The sequence below is a fragment of the Pagrus major genome, chromosome 24, assembly GCF_040436345.1.
Source record: "Pagrus major chromosome 24, Pma_NU_1.0".
NCBI lineage: Eukaryota > Metazoa > Chordata > Actinopteri > Spariformes > Sparidae > Pagrus > Pagrus major.
Window position 1 is genome coordinate 6826686 of NC_133238.1, and position 20851 is coordinate 6847536.

At 43.2% G+C, this 20851-nt stretch overlaps 1 protein-coding gene across 9 annotated transcripts in view; it reads right to left on the minus strand.

Moving 5' to 3' along the window:
• Nucleotides 1-265: 265 nt before the first annotated feature.
• LOC141020451 (mitogen-activated protein kinase kinase kinase kinase 4-like) overlaps nucleotides 266-20851 on the minus strand; it is a 43343-nt gene continuing 22757 nt past the window's right edge. Inside the window, exons 7-32 of one of the 9 annotated variants that reach the window (XM_073495532.1) lie at nucleotides 20206-20336; nucleotides 20002-20056; nucleotides 19844-19922; nucleotides 18824-18999; nucleotides 18632-18704; nucleotides 18323-18533; nucleotides 18055-18216; nucleotides 17627-17713; nucleotides 16441-16893; nucleotides 15090-15242; nucleotides 13036-13302; nucleotides 12226-12326; nucleotides 11801-11940; nucleotides 11492-11586; nucleotides 10310-10488; nucleotides 9164-9272; nucleotides 8481-8783; nucleotides 6625-6742; nucleotides 5790-5960; nucleotides 5498-5641; nucleotides 4997-5131; nucleotides 4774-4874; nucleotides 4521-4670; nucleotides 4275-4434; nucleotides 4017-4156; nucleotides 266-2908 (exon numbers count right to left, since the gene is read on the minus strand). In XM_073495532.1, coding sequence (XP_073351633.1) covers nucleotides 2825-2908; nucleotides 4017-4156; nucleotides 4275-4434; nucleotides 4521-4670; nucleotides 4774-4874; nucleotides 4997-5131; nucleotides 5498-5641; nucleotides 5790-5960; nucleotides 6625-6742; nucleotides 8481-8783; nucleotides 9164-9272; nucleotides 10310-10488; nucleotides 11492-11586; nucleotides 11801-11940; nucleotides 12226-12326; nucleotides 13036-13302; nucleotides 15090-15242; nucleotides 16441-16893; nucleotides 17627-17713; nucleotides 18055-18216; nucleotides 18323-18533; nucleotides 18632-18704; nucleotides 18824-18999; nucleotides 19844-19922; nucleotides 20002-20056; nucleotides 20206-20336 — 3977 coding nt within the window. In that variant the 3' untranslated portion in view covers nucleotides 266-2824. Of the gene's footprint in view, nucleotides 2909-4016; nucleotides 4157-4274; nucleotides 4435-4520; nucleotides 4671-4773; nucleotides 4875-4996; nucleotides 5132-5497; nucleotides 5642-5789; nucleotides 5961-6624; nucleotides 6743-8480; nucleotides 8784-9163; nucleotides 9294-10309; nucleotides 10489-11491; nucleotides 11587-11800; nucleotides 11941-12225; nucleotides 12327-13035; nucleotides 13303-15089; nucleotides 15243-16440; nucleotides 16894-17626; nucleotides 17714-18054; nucleotides 18217-18322; nucleotides 18534-18631; nucleotides 18705-18823; nucleotides 19000-19843; nucleotides 19923-20001; nucleotides 20057-20205; nucleotides 20337-20851 lie in introns of all 9 variants that reach the window. The other 8 variants (XM_073495533.1, XM_073495536.1, XM_073495537.1 and 5 more) reach the window with 8 other exon arrangements.

A 20851-nucleotide genomic window follows, 5' to 3' on the forward strand; every position in this document is an offset into this window, starting at 1 on the left:
ATACCGTTACAAAGTTCCTTATATTTTGATACTCTAAGTAGATTTAGCCAATAATAAGTAGCATTGCAAACACAGGACTTTTACTTGTTTTTCATTTTCCTTTACTTTTCAGTATATTTGCCTTCCAGACTTTTTACTGTCTCATGCAACTCCCAAAGTATTTAAAAACCTGAAACTTTTATATTCTCTTTATGCATAGTTGATTCAGACACTTGAAGGTATGCAAATGTCTTTAAAAAACTATTGCAAAGAATGACACCACACAGTAAATTACTTCTGATTTTATTCAATGGAAAAAAAGACCTTCAGGAAAATACAGTAATTCCCATAGTACACACAGAGAGGACATAAATTAGAGAGGCATGGCAGAGAGACGTTTGAGGGGAAACATGTCACCTGGCACCTGGGTGGTAGAAAACATTTGATCCACGCTGCCACACAGCCAGGGGCACACTGTGCACTATGCAGGATGTAGAGGATTCAGTGAAATGCCACACTAGAGACTTTGTGTAATTCGTAATGTGAGCAAAAGTTGATTATTCCTGTACACAAACGTCTAAATGATAGTACAAAAAGGGAATAATACAAAATACAAAACAGGGAAAAAACTGCCCTCAAAATAAACCATAAATATTTCATATCGATGCACATTGGTTTAACAAAACAATTGCTTCTTGTAAACATTTTCAACAAAAGGTGTGCATTACAATTTAAAAACCACTGCAGTCTCATACTTATCTGAAGGGTTACATAATAAAAATTGCAGAAACAAGACTAAAAACTAAGTCAGAGTTAAAAAATATGCCGCTTAGTTCATGCCGTCTGAAGTGGTTTTGTAACACTGCTATTAGAACGTGTGACTAGTTTTTTTTTTCTTTTCTGCCTTCATTGTGTTTCACAGATGATCAGACAGCGAAGGCGTCTCGTTGCCATATTCTGCAGCTCTGAGCGGGTCCCACCTCGGACAGTGAAGGTACGAACCTTACAGAGAGCAGAACTGGAGAGACGAATTTCATAGACACACAGGCGCAGGATGGATTCTACATTTTAACAGTGGAATGAGTCTAACATGAAGTGACAAACTAGTCTTGCCTTGTCAAGGAAGAAAAGTAAAAATGAAGACATAAAGTTCATATCCGGGATGGAATAATGATCCAGTTCGTGTTGTGTATTTGTCTTTTCAGTGAGTAAAAACTTACTGCCTGTCTGAAGCCCAAAACGGCAAAAAAGAGAGGTCCAATATTGAATCGTGTGGCTGGTTCAGATTCTTCCTACGGTATGCAAAATCCAAACTTCTTCACTTTTAACCTTCAGAGGATTTTGAGCAGCTTTAATCAGCTGGAGACCCTTCTAAGCAACCATTTAGCTAAATATTAAGCCACCGTCTCGTTTGAAATACAGAGTTGGATGATCGTACATGTCAGAGATGAGGCCGATTTCCTCCCCTTCGTGGAGTGTGATGTTCAAGGCTTCTTCTCAGCCCTCCAGCTCTATGCACACTTCATTCCCTTACCGTCACTTCTGCCCCCTGGCCTCCATGCTACCTTGATGGCCGACTGCTATTTCTGCATGTCTAATTCACAGTTTATCCTAGCCCTACTTATGACTGATGTTAAAGGAAAAATCCACCTGTATCTCACATTTCTGGGTCCATTTTGTAGTTGTGTTTTTATATTTCAAGTAGAACGACAGAATATGCAGAATTTGAGCCAGTGACAATGGGAAAAATGAGCATACACAAAGCCAGTTGACCAGAGACATTGCAACACTACATCACGATATGGAAAGCCCTAAAAAAATGACAGATTGATGGTAATCAGGTGGATTTTTCCTTTAAAACTCATCTATGGGTGTGTCCTGCATTCTTATGCTTTATTTATGTGCAGCAAATCACATAGAAAATATACAGTGTATGAAAAAACTGGGGCTAATTGTGTCATGCTGTCATAAACAGGGCTACTTCTGTCCGACATAACCTACATTAAGTGAGGCAATGTGGTAAGAAAGTGTCTGTAAAACCTGGGAGAGTTTGAAGCCCACAAGGTGGATGTAGTTAGTATGTACAAGGTGATATCCAGTACCCTGTATTTAATGGATATATTGAGAAGGTCCCTTAAAAAATCTTCACTTCAAGGAGGAGAAGGCAAAAAAGTGAAGACACAGAGGCAGATTTACAAGTCAAGCTTATGAGAGGGAAACTGTGGCGGTGAACTAGTGTTAAATGACATGCTTGACGTGAAAACCTACTGTGGTGGGAATAGGAGTTAGTTTTACCTGAACGGGACCCTGGACTAAACACAGCTACGGACAGCTACACTCGAGGTGTGGCACATACAGTATTCTTTGATACAGCAAATGGCCGCGTTTAAGCCCCCCCCCCCCAACATCCCGTCATTCACATGCTCAGTGTTTCCTCCGTTCACACAAGTACACGATGCAAAGTTTTACTATGACACATAAAGATTTAACCATCAACAGGCGACAGATCCCACGTCCTGGAGAGGAAGAGGAGGACGGGATCGGCTCAAAGTTTGGTCAGCGGGGGTGGGGGTGGGGGGTTGGGTTGAGACAAACTTGGAGGCTGGTGGAGGGTTTATGAATATACCTCCCCTGCCCCCAAAACACACACCGGCCCCTCGCTTCTTTTCGTGATTACAGTCCAATCCATTGTTTGTTTGCCTAAGCAGGTGAGAGGAGGCTGTTCTACCGTCGAGACGCTTCTCCAGCTCAGGCTCAAGGCTCGCCTCTTAATCATCGTTGTCAGTCATAGTCACAATCGTAATCTGTTGGTCTTGTCGCGTTGGCTGGTGCGGTGGGATGTCAACTACCAGCTCATAAGTGAAGTGCGTCCCAGGGTCATGAAATACACCTGGCTGGCACCTCCTTGGCGCACAGAGGCGAAGAAGACCTGACGGACAAGGGACAAAGGCAAAGATACATAACATAAATGGTGTTTGGTGGCGTTTCTGGTGCAGAGGGTTGTACACAAGGGGCCAAGATGGAGGCATTCAATAAAGGTTATAAGCCAGATGGTAGTGTCTAGGGTCTGCAGCGGGTCCCTCCAACATTTGTGGAATATACCTCGAATTTTAATTGACATACCAACAACAGCTCAGCCAGTGGTTAGCTTGTGTGTTTTGTTTGTTTTTTCTTATTGTTCAGCAACTCAGACAGCAACTTGTGCCTCTCTGCAGGTTGTCCTAGGCTCCTTGACAACTCAAAAATGGAGACTTTCAGATTCTTGTGCTTGGTATTCAAGGGTTGTAGCAGTGATTTACAGGAGCAGCTGCTCATGTTTCTAGTGAATAGGTTGCTAACACTGCAAAATCATCAATGTGTTGGAGGAATAAGATCAAAATGATAATCATAAGACAAACAACACAGCTGAAAACCAGCTGATATAGAGAGAAACCAAAGGAGGGAAGCAAGAAAGGAGGGGAGGAGGAAAGGAAAGAAGCAAGGATGTATGTATAGAGGGAAGTAGGGAAGCAAGGAGGGAAGGGGGAGGGGAAAATGAGGGAAGAAGAAGGGCAGGAAGCAAGAAAGGAAGCAGTTGGGATGATAAGAAGGATGGAAGGTAGGACGGAAGGAGGGAAGGAAGAAAAAAGGAAGGAAGGATGGAAGGAGGGAGGGAGGGAAAGGGGAGTGGAGCAAGAAAAAAAAGGATTGAGAAAAAGACGATTTAGGGAAGAAAGGGAGGCAGCATGGAGGGATGAAAGGAAGGCTGGAGAAGAGAAGGAAGGAGGAGAGAAGGGAGGAAAAGAAAGAAAGGAAGAAAGGCAGGGAAGAAAGGGAGGGGCAGGGACAGAAGAAAGGGAGGAAGGCAGGCAGGAAGGAGGGAGAGACCAGAGGAAGGAAGGAGGGAGGAAAGAAAGGAAGGAAGGAGGGAAAGAAAGAAGGGGGAGGGGAGAAAGGAAGAAAAGATAGAGGGAAAAAAGGGAAGGAAAAAGCAAGGAAGCAAGAAAGAAAGAAGGAAAGAAATAAAGAAGTTGAAGAAAGTTCTTCTGTGTTCTCACCTTGTCATTCCTCTCACAAAGGAACTTGAGTCTCTGGGCTCTCTTGTGCATGAAGACGCCGTCCAGGTGACCCGTCTCCACTGAGCGGATCTCTATGGCCTTCTCACCCCAGCCCATGATCTGGTTTGACCTAATGTAGGCTGCTCACACACAGGGGGGGGGACATAAGCGCATTAATAGAGATTCATTAGATAATAGACAAACTGAGCCGTTTGCTGGAATGAGTTCTACTGTCTTGTTTTTAATGGTGCCACTTACCCACTGAAGTTGGCATTTCTCCCCACTGCAGCACCACATCCTTGGTGATGCGTCCGTAGGTGTTGACGTAGACACCCTCGTCTTCGTAACACACCAGCAGCTCAATTCCATCAGTGTTGGGCAAGATGATGATGGCATGGCACTGAATGTGGGTCTGGATCTAAGGGAGAAAACAGAGAAATAGTTAAGAGAAGAAAGCAAGGTAAGGTAAAAACAAGGTAACATCAGACTGCACTAAGTACTTACATGCGTGGGCAGGTAGATGTCGTAGACGGCACCAGAGTCCACATCCACTGCGTGGAAGCCTGAGCAGGAGCCGTAGATGACCTTTAACCTCTGCCCTTCCTCCACCGTCAGGTCGACCAGCAGGGGCTTGTGCACCAGGTCACCGAAAGACTGAGACCAACCATAAACAAATAAGCTTATAGGGTCGACAAACACAGAAGTGAAACAAAAACAATCTGGTGGGTGTAACTCTACAACCTGAGACCATGCTTACCTTAAAGGCCATGAATTTGTGGTAGGGTTTGGGTGCCCAGGCGTACACCTCCACAGCATTCTTCAAGGCCAGCACCAAGAACTTAATCCTCTCGTACTTCACTGGAATAAAAAGTGAGTCATTCGTGAGTGATAGTAATGCTTAAATCAAAATCTGGTCAAGTTTAACCCTGTCTGTGTGTATTATTCATTTTCGGGAATCTTTGACAGACAAGACAACGTACCGACTTTGTAGTGGACGCAGCCCTCCAGGTCGCCCACGTTAACCCAACCCTGCTTCTTCTCCACCTCAGGGTCATTGTGCAAAATCTTGTTTCTCAGCCACGACAGGTAATATACTCGCAGCTTGTTCTTTTTACCTGCAGGAGGTGGAGATTGATTGAGAGAAAGCAGAAGAATGAAACATGGTTTTCACAGCTATATAGTCACAAATTATACCCTGTGGATTGCATATAAAATGAAAGTTTATAGCTGTCAGCGTTGCAAGTGTTTACAATTATGCATCAGTTTTCTGTCCCTCCTCAAAGATGAGTCAGACTGTGGTAACTGTCAGAAAATTAAAGATGAAGATGACAGATGTGACAGCAGCTCTCAATAGTCCAACGAATGAATCCACCCACCTATCATCCAAACCTTCGTCATTACTTCTGCATGATAAAGAATTTCTCAAAAAAAAAAAAAACAATGTTCGTGTTCAGCAACCAAAGGCAGCACGTGTACCGTACCTGATATGGTGACTAAAACATTGAGTCCCTCCAGGACATCCATCTGCTGGATGCGACGTCTATTGATCAGAGGGTAGACCTTCCCCTGACCGCTTCGGTCCAGTAGCATCAGACCGCTCTCTGTTCCCACCAGCAGATTCACTCCTGGGAAAGTCGTGCACAAAGAAATGAAACAGTCATATTTCAATTATTATAGCTGTTATTATTGTTGTGGTACATCTCCATGTATCCTCTATCTTTAAATCCATCAAAGCACTACTGATTCCTAACCAGACTGTTCAGATACACTTACCCCAGAGTGCAGCACACAGGATCTCAGAGTTGAACCTCTTCTTGTACTTGCGAATCTCTGGCGTGTCGCTTGGCGGGCGCGTGTTCACTGGGTTGACGTTGACCACCGAGCCTTTACGGGACGGGTCGGCCCTCAGCGGGTCTGCCAGCCGTCCGTCCTGCCCAAATCCTGCTAGAAGGGGCAGAGAGGTGGTCGGGGGTCAGGCTGGATGCTACCAAGTCATTAAATTATCTTCAACCATTTATAAAGGTCCCATATTATGCTCATTTTCAGTTTCATACTTTTATTTTGGGTGTCTACTAGAAATTGTTTACATGTTTTAATGTTCAAAAAACACATTATTTTTCTCATACTGTGCACTGTTGCAGTACCTCTATTCACCCTCTGTCTGAAGGCTCTGTTAGTGCCTGTCTTTTGAAGGCTCTCCCTGTGGCATCACAACTATTTAGTCCTGACATCTCATCAGAAGGCAGTGTATTGTGTGTTCTGATATTTTCTCAATATGTATTAATAACCTAGACGTGCTTTATAATCAAAAAAAGACATGGAAACCTAACTTTCTACAATATGAGACCTTCAACATCACTCTAATATATCCAACTACCCTGCAAATTCCCTTTGCATAACGCTGTAATATAACTATTTAAAACTTGACGCATCACCTTAGCTCATATGTTTCAACATTTTTTTTTCTTCACCAGTGCTGAAAAATATTTTAAATATGTGCGTGGGGAGGAGCCATTCTTAAAAAAAAGCATCCTTCTGTCACTGGGGAAATGAAACAGGCTACACTCAGGATTTTTTACTTATCGAGCTTGGTTAGTTGGTGACCTACCCATGTTGTTGAGGGAGCTGCCGCTGGATGGAGAGATCTGGAGAAGACGGGGGTCGATGAAGGGAGTGAAGGAGGAGGAAGACTTGTGTTTGGACATGGAGTTGCTTTCTGACTGGGACTGAGAGAGATATAAGACATTTAGAGTACAGAGCTTTTCAACTTGTACTTAACCGGCATAAAAAGCAATGGTTTCTCATTATCATTTGGCCCTAAGCATGACAAAGATTCATTATGTTGTAATTTATAAAACTCACTGTGACTGTTTTAATTACGACAGCAACAGGCTCCCTCAGTTTTGAACCTCTACCTCTGGGGGCTCATAAAACAGCATTTAGCTTATCTGAGTTCAATAAAACTACATTTTTACGACACAAACAACTGGGAATACATAGTTGGCACTGCCATTTAAGTTTATTACAAATCAAATGAAAAAGATGGCGTGCAGTTGTGTTAGTTGTTTTGAAGCCAACGAGGACAGAGATGTTAGAGAGAAAAACAACATGTGTAACAAGAATGAAATGTGTTGAGGGAAATGAGAAATGATCCAAACACCGGCTGCTGGGAAGTGTTAGATGAAAAAGCTGTTCCTAATAAAGCACAGAAGACGAAAGCAATTCCACCACCCAAGATGCATGTTGTTTACAACTCAGTCAAACTGCAAAAGAGGTATTAATCTAAATTAATCAACATGTAAAATAAATGTGATTTCTTCTCTTTAAGTAGGTCATGTGTGCTTGAGGACTTGCAGCGCATCCTGAATTTGGCACACTAAAAATTTTAATATATTATCACCTCTACCATCACACCATGCATGCCATCACCCAACACTGCTAAGACTACTCAAAGTGGTTCTAATGAGAGATGCTTGTTTGTAGTTCACCCCAAGAAGCTCCAGTTTAGCTTCGACCATGCCATGAACACGTTCTACCACCTGGAGGCGCCAGTGTTAGCAGCGACACAGTGCAGTGCAGTGAGGAAGGGAAGGGATGGAGGTTGCAGCCCAAACCAGGTGTGAGCCAAGCCAGAAGGGGGCAGAGGAGAGCCAGAGTGAAGCCAGATGGACACAGAGGGGGCAGGATAGGGCGTAGAAAGGCTCCGACCAACAATCAAGAATGGATGCCGAGTTTGTACAGGCTTAGAGATGGAGTTGTGTTGACTACAGAGATGGAATTACCCAATCCATCTTTATCTTTTATCTTTATCTTTTTATCTAAATAGCAGCTATTAACTTTAGTTTAATTATCTATAAATCTACCATTTATTAATAATGATTATCATAAATGTTACCATATTTTACCTTGCTTCACATCCAGAGGGTGGTGACGTAAACATTTATCAGTGACACTTCATCATACTTCCCTACAGTGGACAGCTTAAAGGGTAAGTTCACCCAAAAAAATTTAGTCATTATTTATTCACCCCCACAAAACATTTCTGCAGCCCCACAGAGAAAATGTTGCAGATTTACTAAACAACTGAAGTAGATGGGGACTTATATCAAAACGTAACATATTCCAAGTCTCTTTAAGCACCATGATCCCAAATTGATTTGAGAAGACATCATGGATTTGGGATCTCTGGGCTTCTGGAGACTTGGATTAGCCCTCTACTTCAGTTGTTCAGGTGAATGCTGCAACAAGACTTTCCTTTGGCATGGAGGTGAGTAGATATTGACTGAATTTATATTTTTGAGTGAACTGTTCCTTTAAGCAGTAAATCTTTTACCATCTTGGACTCAAACTAGATAAAGGACACCTGCTATTTGACTCCAATCTGTTCACCGCATGTCTAAGCCTGTACACTATGCAACAGTCCATTCCTCCATTGTTTGTCCGGGTGGTGTGAGGGCGACATACCTCGATGGCAGTGTACTTGTCCATGGGGTTCTGTGGGGACATGGCAGGACTGGCATGGCTAGATGATGAGGGGAAGGAGGAAGAGGAAGAGGAGGAGGAGGAAGGGATGGTTGTGGAAGAGGAAGGGGAGTGATGGCTCTGCTGGATAAGGTCTGGTAGGTGGTGTATGCGACCGGCAAAGCCGTTTTTCTCTGCCAGGCCGTGGCCAGGGTGTTGGGGCTGGCCGTGGCTGTGACCAGGGCCAGGCGAGGAAGAGGGGGATGAGGATGAGAGATTGACCAACCGCTTTATGTCAACCGTGCTCTGGAAGCAAGAACAGGCACACTTGGGCTCGAGCAAGCAGGTGGAGAGGAGGAGGAGATGTATGTTTGGCTGCTAACATGATTCCCATTTCAAAAACTGATCCTCTTATCCCAACAGCACACATGAGATTTTTTAACTCATCTTTGAAGACCGTATTGGCTAAATGCAATCTATAACTCACTGACGTACTAGATGAGAAATGTTAAATGAGAAGCATCAGGTCTATAATGAGAATAACATTAAAAAGGCTCAGTAATATACAAGAAGACAGAAGAAATGGTTGAGAATGAGTGGATAAACAACATGGACACTGGACAAATGATACTTCTATCAACTAGCTGAATATGCCTTCCATCAAATTCCCATCTCTTCCTCTTTACCTGTCTGATGACCAGTGTGCCATCCTTGCAGGGCGTAGAGGCTTGGTCGCTCTCCGAGTCCTCAACCAGCATGGTCTTGGCAGACTCCGTCTCCCCGTTACTCAGCCTCCTGCAGAAGCCATGAGGATATCTGATGTCCATAACCAAACCAGTGTTAACAGTCATGCAGAAAAGCCATGCAACATTGATGCCACAGACAATGCACAACATCTTAACATGTTTGAAGTTTAAATATGAAACTGAGGAGAAGTGACTGATTTATTAGAAAACAAAAGCAATCCAGTCACTCCAGATATGAGAAAATGCATCAAAAGAGGAGGGAAACATTAAAACCCTTTATTATAGTGGCTAAACTATTAAAAGACCAGTCATTCAAGCCAACATGTTTCTAGCTTTTTTTAAATGGCTGGTCTTTTAATGATGTAGCCACGATAATAAAGGGTTTTTAATATTTCCTTGCTTGTTTCATTATTTATTTTATTTGGAGCGCCTGAATTGCCTGTGGCTTTTGAAGAAGTATTCTTTTTCCCTTTTCAAAGACCCGACAGAATTTTTAGAGTAACCAGTCAGCAGACATTTCCTTTTTCCTGACTAATTATTTCTCAGAATGAAACATAAATAACAGACCTGGCAAAGGTTTGCATATGAACCGTAACTCATATGTGCCTATTAATATTTTGGGAGGACAGAATTGTCCCTACCATGATGTTTGGAGTGACAAGATAATTCCGATGTATGTCATGTGTATGGGCCATCAGTCCATTCCCCAAACATGGGTGAAAATATAGTCTTTCAAATGACTTACTGCCTTTCCTTATTGTCTGCACGGCACAGCACACATAGCGTACTTTTACACATACCAACACATTCCGTGTTTTATAAATAGCATGCATCATGCCAACAAAAAAGAGAATGGACACCAGGAGCTTTTTCACCATAAAGAGCAGTAAACTGTAGCCAGTAGCCACATAGATTTAAAATGAAAGCCATCTAGCTACCTAACATCACAGGCCTTTCCACTGAGGAAAATAATGTCAACTGTTGTTATTTAATCATGTTAACTAGCATTAACTTGCAAGCTAACCCTGACCCTTGCAACAGACTGTAGGTCCAACACTGAAACAGCATCATCACAGTTGTACCTACCCAGCCCTGGAATCCTCAGCTCCAGAAGTGGACTCCTCTCCCGCCTCCTGGTCCACCTCCTCGTCATCTTCTTCATCGGTGGTGCCCGACTCCTCGCTTGAGGAGGAGTAGTCGGTGACCTTGTGGGGAGGCCTCACGTCATCTACTGCGCGAAGCTCCTTGGCCAGAGCAGTCAGGTCCTAAGAAGAAAAGTAAGGAAGTGTTAGAGATGCTCCAGTCTTATACTTTTGGCAAAACTCAGGTTGTCTAGAATGATGCTTATTATGCACCAAAATTGGTGCATCAGTTAGATATAAATTAATTCTCCAAGAAATAATATCACCTAAGTGAATCATTGCATGACAGGCTCTCGTTTCTAGACAACCTGTAAAAAGCCTTGAAGTAATCCCTCCTCACTTCATATAAGATATACCTGCAGTGTCAGTTTGAAGAGCCCTGGGATAAAAACTAGGATTCGGTTAAGTGGCGTATTATTACGAAAATCAGGGAATAGTTGAATTGTTTTCTACTTTCTATTGTTTTTTCCCTTGCACAATCTCAATAATGCAGCCTTGTTAGGTCAGTCACGAGCAAAAAAGAGAGGAGGGATGCTTTCCTGACATGCTCAGCAAAGTGAATGGACCACATTTTATCCAACAACAAAGTCAGGTGAGATTAGGAGCAATTCTGGCAAGTACAAGGAAACAGAAGGTGTGTGTTTGCATTCAAATGTGCTTGCATTCAAATCCAGGCTCAGGAAGCTGCTGCACAGGGTTAACCCTTCTTGTGCCATCGATGACAAGCAATAAGGTAAGAAAGAACTGTGCAGGAGCAGGGAAAGATGCCAGCAGGAGGCGATCACATCACAGGCAGAAAGACGGAACTAAAAAGAATTACTGCATCAATCCTCACAAGGGAGAAACAGTTCTTTCATCACAAACCTTTATTGTATAATGCAATGAGTAGGGCAATGGTGCAAGCATAGCATAGGTGTGATTAAGTAATCTCATTTAATAGGCTTACCGCATCACCCTAAGAGGTTCCCCAACAATCAGGAACCATTGGATTCATGAGAAGTTGGACACACCAGGTGGTTGAATAATACGAGTAGTAGAAAATAGAGAAAGTGGAAATAAAGAAAACATGTTTCACCTATTCAGCATCAAACAAGATTAAGTGGCACTTTAGTGACAGTGGACTTACAGCTGGTCGACTAGGCCTGGCAAGGTTCTTTTCATCTTGTTTTTTGGAAACGTTTTCAGGCCGCTGGAGAGGCGACCCTTCGGATTTGGAGGAAGCTTTGGGGGAACAAAAGGAAGTAGCGTTAGCAAGGGGAAACAGAAGGAGACAGTTGGCTCTTCAATCTCGAATTGCCTGTGTAAAAACAGCAGAAATCCTACCACAGCATGAGCAGATAACACGGTAATGAGTAAAGAAGGTGTTACTGTAGTAATAATGATGACGTACTAATAAGCAGTTAGTAGGGTTAGTAAAATGTAGCCAGTACAGTACCAGGGGACTCACAGCGTGGCCTGAAGCGGTCACCAGGACTAGCCTGGGAGCCGGAGTTGGATGAGCCGGAAGAGCTGCCGCTGCCCGGCCGAGGCTGCAGTTTCTCCACTCGGTCCCACAGCGGGCGCTGCTCCACGTTACTGTTGTAACGAACAATGCTCCATTAACAAGGACAGTGAAAACACTATTCACTATAGAATTTTTTTGCCAATATTTGCTAAATGTATTACTTCTATATCAATATATTTAGATATATGCCAATATAACGTTTCTGGTATAATCTTACCAACCTGGATTGAATTGAATATTATCTGTAACAACTCAGAAATCTTGGGCCATGCATTTAAAAAAAAAAAAAACATAGCCCTAATATGCTGTTGTACAAAAACTACATAATCGAAACTAAAAATACATTTTTCACATACCTGCCAGCGTTCCTCTGTCCGCCCTGGTTGCCAGGCTGGGATGGCAGAGGGGACTCTCGGCGTGACAGCACTGGAGACCTGGATGTTGTCCTTACTGGGACCTGGAGGAGACAGATTTAAAGATCTTCACACATTGGCAGGTACGTGTGTGTCAAATAAACATAATCGACATCGACTGTACCTCATTAAAAAAAATAAATCAACAATAAAGGGGATAGAAATGTTTTAATTTGTTTTGATCATGATTGTTTCATGCTGGTGGGTGGAAAATCAAGCATTTTTTCAAGGAGGATTTTCAAATTTCAACAGTCACAATTAAGCATTTTCCAAACTTTCATGACTGTGTGCGAACCCTGAAAGAAAAATATACCTCTGCATGATTAAGCATTAGCTCCAATGGGAATGCCAGTGGAAATGACAAAAAGACTCAGTGACGGAAGAACATCTCCGACATCAGCACACGCAACACGCTAAGAACCAATTTAGGCCTGAGAATGTGGTTTTTTTTATTAATATTGTGCTAAATCATTACCGAGTTTTGAAATATGCAATGTTCAGAACCTTTTAATGTAATTTGTAGACCTAGAAATGCAAAGTTTCCTGGTTGAATTTTAATATAAACTAATAGTTGCACAACGATGTTCAATGGTAATGTTCAAGAAATGAGACCAAACACAACACAGCAGACACAAAAAGACAGGTTGTGGTTGAGCAGTATGATAAGTTAAGTGATTGGCATGAAAGGAAGTGAATGAGGGAGAGACAAGGTCGGGAAAGGAACGGGGTAGGGGGCCCTCATCAGCTCCTTACCTTGGGAGGTATCTCCTCGCTGCTGGCCTGGTGTTGGGCCTGAGGGTGGTGGAGGGGAGGTTGGGGCTGGGGGTCAGTGCGTGCGGGCGATGGGTGGTGGTGGTGGTGATGATGGGGGTCCTGGGAACGCAGGTGGAGTTGTGCAAAGCTAGAGGTCACGCCGCTGGGCTCGCTGAAGGACTGGGAGCGAGAGACCACGGGCGGAGGAGGAGGAGAGGGGGCGGCGCTGTTGCTGCTCTTTAGAGCAGCCAGGTGGGACCACTGGACCTTTTAGGGGGTGAGGGAGGGGGGAGCACAGAAGGAGGAGGAGGAGGAGGAGGAGTAGTAGGAGGAGGAGGAGGAGGGGGGAGGTGAAACAAGCAGACAACACAGTGAGACATGAGGGAAGATGTGTGTGGCTTTCACATACATGTGCTTAGATTGATACACATGCATACAGCAGACAGAGCACAACATGATATGATGATGTGTTTGAATTCGGATTCATTGTCTGGACTTCAGATTGATGTAAATGCTTAAAGGAATAGTTGAACATTTGGTTTTGATTTTGTACAAATGAAAAAAACAAGATACGATGTGTTTATTAGCAAGCTTTTGAGGTGCTCTTGGGCAGGTTTTGTTACCTTTGCACAAAACCAGGCAACCTGCCTCGCCCCGTTTTCAGTCTTTATGCTAAGCTAAGCTAACTAACGGCTCCAGTCTTATATTTGGCAGTGAGACATGAGCGTATCTCCCAGAATGTCAAACTATTCCTTTAACAATATTTGATTTTATTTATTTTTTTAGAAAAAGACATTGTGTAGTTAAACGTAAGTAATTCAACTGTATTAGTAGTTATTACTTTGCAAACCTATCATATGATTTAAGTGCCATAAAGTGGAAATGTCATTGATACATTTTAAACTGTTCAATGATGACCCTCAATGGTGGCCATTTTAAAACACCCAGCTCTAAATTCATATGGGCTTCCCTGTAGAGTTTAAAAAACAATTCACTCAGACTGGTCCCAGGCAACACAACAGAGATGTTTTCCGTTTTATATGCAAAAAGGGTTGCACATCTAGTGTACTAGTGATCGAGTGTGCACTTGGTATTTGCCTATAGAAAGAAAAATGTCAGGGGAAATGGAGGGAGTAGGGTTGGAATGGATCTTAAATGCTTTTGACACCTGATATTAACATGCATTTTTGTGAGTGTCAGTGGATTTCCTGCACACGTTACAAAGACGAAGATTATATCGGTAACTGTTTACCGTCGATAAAATGTTTAATAAATGTTGCGTAAATGTCGAAATCAGTTGAAACAGTATGTTTAAACAGCTCCTTAATATTGGCAGGTAACTTTTAGACATGGAAACAGACTGACAGTTTGTACAAGGAAAGAAAGAACTTAACCTTAATGCTGAATTTACAAGAAGACGCGTGATTTAGAATTTGCCACAGCTTTTTCTGCAAAGTTTGTTTCGTTTCTCCTCCCTCAACAACTCTCAAAACTGTGCTTTTTGTTGAGAGAGTGAGAGGATATTGTGGTTGCTAGTTCAGAGATGAAAATCAGTTGAAACAGACATCTGCTGCTAAACACCTGCTCGTTGGCAGATACGACAGCTCAAACACATCATTTGCATTACAGTGAACCAAATGGAAATCAAACATTGTGTTTTGTGTATATGAGAATCCTGTTGTGGCTTCTGCTTCTTCTTGCTTACCTAGATGTGAGTTGAGGAGGTGGCCTTTTAATGTGGCCGAGGATACATTGCTAAAAGAATGTGTTCTTACAGTACACGCATATCCCTGAGTGATTTAGCTACAATTTACAGATGCAATTATCTCTTTCCAAATATGTCATTAAGACATTGTTATAAACATTTTCATTGCTTAACTTTTTCGCCATCTAATTCTAGAAAGAAAGAAGATATCAGGGCTCAAATAAATTCCCTCTACAGCCCTCTGTTGCTAAGCTGTTTCACAAAACCCACAAGTACACAAATCCAACAGTGAGGGACAGAGAGAGCGTCAGGAGACAGAGGAAGAGGCAAGGGAGGAGGAAGGAGTTACCTGAGGCTCCATGGGCCGGTGCATGGCGGAGGCCTCAGAGGAGGAGCTGCCGTTGGAGAATGGTTCAGAGGAGCGGGGAGGCAGAGGGGGCTGCTTGGGAGGAGGGGCAGTCTGAGGGGAGCCCTGAATGTTCTTACGGTACCGCTCGTCGGCCTGGGATTAGGGGAATGGCACAGGATAGAGATGGAATGAGTGTCAGGTGAAACATTTAAATGACTGAAATAAAGTAGATAAAGGTCAAGTAGAAGGGAACCACTTCTGAGGGATTTTTAAGCCAGAATTAACTGCTTTCTCTTCTGATTCAAAATGGTTCCCATCTCCTTGTTTTTTCTAACATTACTGTCCCTTAGGAGTCTTTTATCATACTCAAAAACCTTCATATTTGACTGACAAAGACATCTGGTGACAGTGATACTAAACATGCTTGAAGCCCATTCAAGGCAGCCGTACAGACAAGTATATGTGCACAGACAAAGGTATAGACAGGACTTTTTAAAACACATTTGAGTGCTAAACGGAGGAAAAAAACATTGTTAATGACACGGAACAGCTCAGTCGATGACAGGAGAAACTGCTTTCGCATCCTGCATGTTAGTCTGGGCCTCAGCCGTCGTCATGCAATGGCCCAATCCACACACATCGATAGTCAGAACAGCCTAATTGAAGAATATTATAGGTAGGCCATTCAAGATCAAGAGAAATTCCTAGAAACTGTGGTTCTGTATTGTTCTGAGGAGAAAAACCTCTACGAGACAATGACTAAAGAGACAATTGACTTTTGTTTCTTCTGATAAGTCAGTGGATACAAGAATAAATATAGAATATTTTAATGGGGACACACAAATAAAAGATTTGAAAATGGAGCATAGAAATAGGTAATTTTGCTTATTTTTTCACTTTCTCCCAAACCTACAAATGTATTATTTCTCTTTCTCTTGCTCAGCCTGTTTAGAGTGACAGTTGAGACGATGGTTTTAGTAGTCGAGGAGACTAGCAACACTGCAAGTGAGAGCGAGCGCCAAGAAAGAGTGGAGGAGAACAGCCCGGTTTTATTCAGGACATAAAAAGGCTGGTTGCTGGTGGCTGCGAGTCTGTGGGTTTCCTTTCTCCACCATACCCCCTATTTGTTTCACCAAAGGGGTCTGGCTGAGAGGGCCTGCATGGTAACAAATGAGGTACTGCTTTGAATAACACAATAACAGAAAACGCCAAATTAAATTCATCTATTTTGGCTAAAAAGAAAAGCATTATTTGCTGCTCGCACCACCTCTATCATCATGGTCGCTGAGGCTGTTTGAAAACAAGCAAGAAGAAGCTGGAAAGAGCAGGCAGAGCCAAGGAGGAGGTTCACCTCTCTGATAGGCTGAGGGGGATGACTGACAGGCTCTGCGGACCTATCAGGCTCCAAACTTTCTGCCTGGGGAGGTTCAGAGTCAGTGGGGGTTTCAGTCTGAGGGGGGGTGGGGCTGGGACAGGCCTCATCAGAGTCAGTCGTCTCTGGCACCGCTGCCTGGGTTATTTCCGAGGGGACTGTCTGAAGGGCTCTGGAGGACTCATGAGCACCTTTTGCTACAGAAACAGCACTGTCGAGGACATGAGCTTGAGGGGTTGTGGGGAGGACTCTGTCAGGGGGAAGGGTGGAGGTCTGTGGAGGTTTGCTATGGTCTGAGGAGAGTTTGGTCTTATCGCCAGGCTGCTGTTTGGATTCGTGCTGGAGCGACAGCAGGTAGGCCTGCTCCTGCTGCAGGCGCTTATGGAGTCGCTCGGCCTTGCGTTGCTCCTCGAGCTCCCGCCACTTGAACTCCTATTGCAGAGTGTGGGGTTGATTCAAGGTGGTGAGAAGAGACGGAGCCTGACAATCTTAGGCTGATTAAAAATCAGTGCTCAATCTTTCAAATCCTTCTCTAAAAACACACTTATACAGACAGACTTTGGCAGCATTTGTCTGCTTTATAGTCCACTTACTCCATTTTATTTATATGCAATACTTTTTAATAGTATCTCTGGCGGTTGACTCTGAAGGTAACCTGACCTGTCTAATTAATGTTATGTAAAAAAATATTGCTTTTACTCCTTATGACAAGAATAATACAGGATACAGACTGAATGAAATTGACACACATTTTGGATTTGGTTCAAATAATACAGGATGTGATTTAAAATATGAAAAAAGATGCGCTGACCAAATGTAATGCAATGGTTTGTAATACAAGTGATTCAACAATTTGAGAATCTGAAGATGACTCTGATTTGCCCAGTTTTAAAATCAAACATGAACTCTCATAGTTAACTATGTTAAGTCCTTTACTGTGATGCCATCAATGATTTGTATGAAAAGTTTACATAAAAAAACTAAATCAAACTCCAGGAACACTAAAGCTAATTAATAACCACACTACTGAAATTAATCCTTAAGGAGAACATCAGGGATCATTTGCAATCCTGAACTATGTCTTAAGTGACTATAACAGGCAGCTATGGCAGAAGTAAACGTTAATAATATTCTTGATGCAGTATGTGGTGTCTGTGTGACTGACCAGCAGCATGGCCTGTTCACGGAGCAGCTGCTCCTGCAGCATCTCCAGGTGTCTCTGCTCCTCCTCCAGCTGACGTCTGATGTACTCCTGTCAATCACAGCAAAGCAAAGCAGCCAATGTTGTCAGTGGGCATCCAAAGAGACCAAATCATGAGTAGGAATACAATGCTGAGCTATACATCCCATTGCCGTTTCTGATGTTTTTGCCTTACATTTCTTGAGTGTCTCATTCGAATAACAATTTGTAAGTCTCACAGGAGACGTTAAAGGCAGCAGTGCACCACAGTCAACATTGTGGCAGGTGTGCAACCTGACTCCCCGACTGCAGAAGGATCTAACAAGGACACTATTTTTTTCCGCCACTGCACAGTTCAGCCCTTAGTGCATCCTTGCTTGATACATCAAAAAGTATATATATTTACAGCTGACCTGTTCACGATCATTCCTTCTCTTCTCATCCTCAGCACGCCGGCGTTCCTCCTCTTCTTTGCGTCGACGATCCATCTCTTCAATACGCCTCTTCTCCTCTTGCTCACGGCGACGCTGCTCACGCTCCTGTTGCCTCCTCATCTCCCGTTCACGTCGCTGTTGCTGCAGGGGGCACAAGACAAGAATGGTCAAAATTTCTCGACAAAAAAACAGATTTTAAGCAGTCTGGTCACATCTTTTGAAAGCTCCATGGTGAAAAAAAACCTACCTCCTCCAGCCTCCTCCTCTGCTCCTTCTGTTGCTCAATACGTTTCTGCCTTTCAGCCAGTAGTTGGCGCTTGTACTCCTCCTGCTCCCGGAGCTGCTGCTCCTGGAGGAGCTGCTGGCGACGGAGCGCCTCTGATCGCTCCTTGTTCTCCTGCTGCAGACGGATGAAGTCACGCCGCAGAGTCGACTCGCCTGGCACGTTGACAATGGAGCTGAATGATGGGAGGAAATGGGACAGAGCATTAGGTTAGATATAAGAGAGACTTTAGATACACTCATTTTAAGAAGTGCTGTCACTAATGGACCATACCTGGGCTCTCCCTCCTGCTCTGGGGGATCCTCTTCCTCCTCCTCACTGCCACTGTACTCATACTCTGTCTCATCTGTTTAAGAAATAAGAATCACTCTGAGTCAAAGAACTTCAGAAGAACACAAATTTGAAGGTTTCCAGGTTTTCTGTTATAATAAAACAAAAAAGAGAAGCACAGAGAGACATACGCACCCTTCTCTCCCCTCTTCTTCTTGGTACGGTCGATGTGGTCTTTGAGCTGAATGCGGACTTGCCTCTCGTTGGGCTGGTCTCGGATGAAGGGGTGCTTCAGGAGCTGCTCCGTCGGGGGGCGCTGCGTGTAGTTCTTCACCAGACAGCCCTCGATGAAACTAAAAAACTTTTTGGACCTGTGGGGATTGCAGAGGAAGAGCAAGGAGTCAACAGAGAAAAACAGTGCGTGGCAGGGAGGGTGACATATAAAAAGAGACAGCGGGTGCCAGACAAATATTTCAGCCATGGAAAGCTAGAGCACATCCAAGGATCCTAAGTAAAACGGACATTTCTGCAAACAAGCTCTGAGTCCAAATTAACAACAGTCCCTCCCTTCATGTCTCTGCAACACTCCAGAGGACAACAGACTCTGGTTTCTCTGTGTTCATTGAGGTTTATACATTTGGACAGGCAGCATTGAATCTTTCATCACATGTATACCATGAAAACTCTGAAATATGGGGCACAGTACAATGACATTATCGTCACAATTGCACCTGCTGCCATTAAGGTGTGGGTTCATTTCAATTTTGATTTAAAAAATGAAACAATCGAACAGCAAATAATCAATTTAATGCAAGATAATAATCTATCCATCTATAATAAAGTTGAAGCCGATCCATAACACAACTTAGGAACTAAACCATCTTAGCTCCGCCAGCTAAAAAATGTTAGAAGTTGTTTTTTTCTGCTGTGTGTGCCAGGAGAGGCTGAGCCTGCCAGAGCAGGTGTACCACAGATGTTCAGTTCAGCAGCAAAGCACAGAGGAAAGGTCAACCAAGCTCTGATTCAAGTCTCTGTAGCTGCCTTGCCTGGTGTCAGAGATAACTTCAAAATGCACAAGCGCACAGAAAGAGGCCAATCTATAGAAACAATATCTTAATATCCTGTGTTACGATTCATTAGGGTGTAAAGAGGATTGGAAAGGATAGAAATACTCACACATGTATGAAAACCACATCCTTTGTGGGTGGTACTCACCATTTTTTTGACTTGAGCCTGGGAGGAGGATTTCTTGGAATGAGGAAAAGCGCACGCATGGGGTGCATGTCACAAAGCGCTGGAAGAAGACACATACAAATCAATAAGAATTTAGAGACTAGTCAAACACACTAATATTAAGAAAAACTGCTACTCACGTGGTGCTCCTTCAGCCATTTCAATAGCTGTGATACCACAAGACCACAGATCACTCTGTGAAAGAAGAGGACGCTCATTAACCAAAGCCACACCAAGTACACATGCCCAGACAAATCAAGGTGCTCACAGGAATGATGCACCTGTTTAACACAAAAACATCATGTCAGGTTTTGAGTGCCTGAGACTTCTGCAGAGGCTCTTACCCTGTAGTCATATGTGGCATCTGGGTTCTCGTCACAAGCGATGACCTCAGGGGCCATCCAATAAGGGGTCCCGATGAAGGTGTTTCTCCTACCTACTGTCCGGTCCAGCTGAGCACTCACACCAAAGTCAACTAGAGAGAGTGATTAGAGTGACCATAGTCAGACATTTGCACCACTCTCATATTATGAAAATGAACTGAAAAAAGTCAACAACAGAATTTTGGTCACCAAAGCTTTAAAAGCCCATTTAAAAGCACATTTGTCTCCCTGTTTCTTTTTTCTTACAGCTTATAAGTGGATGGGGCTTAGTTGGGAAAACATGATATCACGTAAATCCTTGCTCCAATCAGAGTTTATGGAAATTTGGATCAAAATGTAAAGACAGTTGTGGGGTTGATTGCTTTTATTGTTGCCACTGTCACTCAAATCTAATCAAACCACACCCACACATAACTGAGCAAACTCTTTATATAATACCTAAATATTTTTTTCTTAGATTTTTGATAACTTAGTCATGAATACATAGAATATGAACAGGATTTGTCTCATCCCACAATCAAGTCACGAACACGGTTTCTGATTGACAACCAAAAATTTCACCAGGCTTCTCTAGAAGTTGTATACTTTCCTTAGGGATAGACCAAAA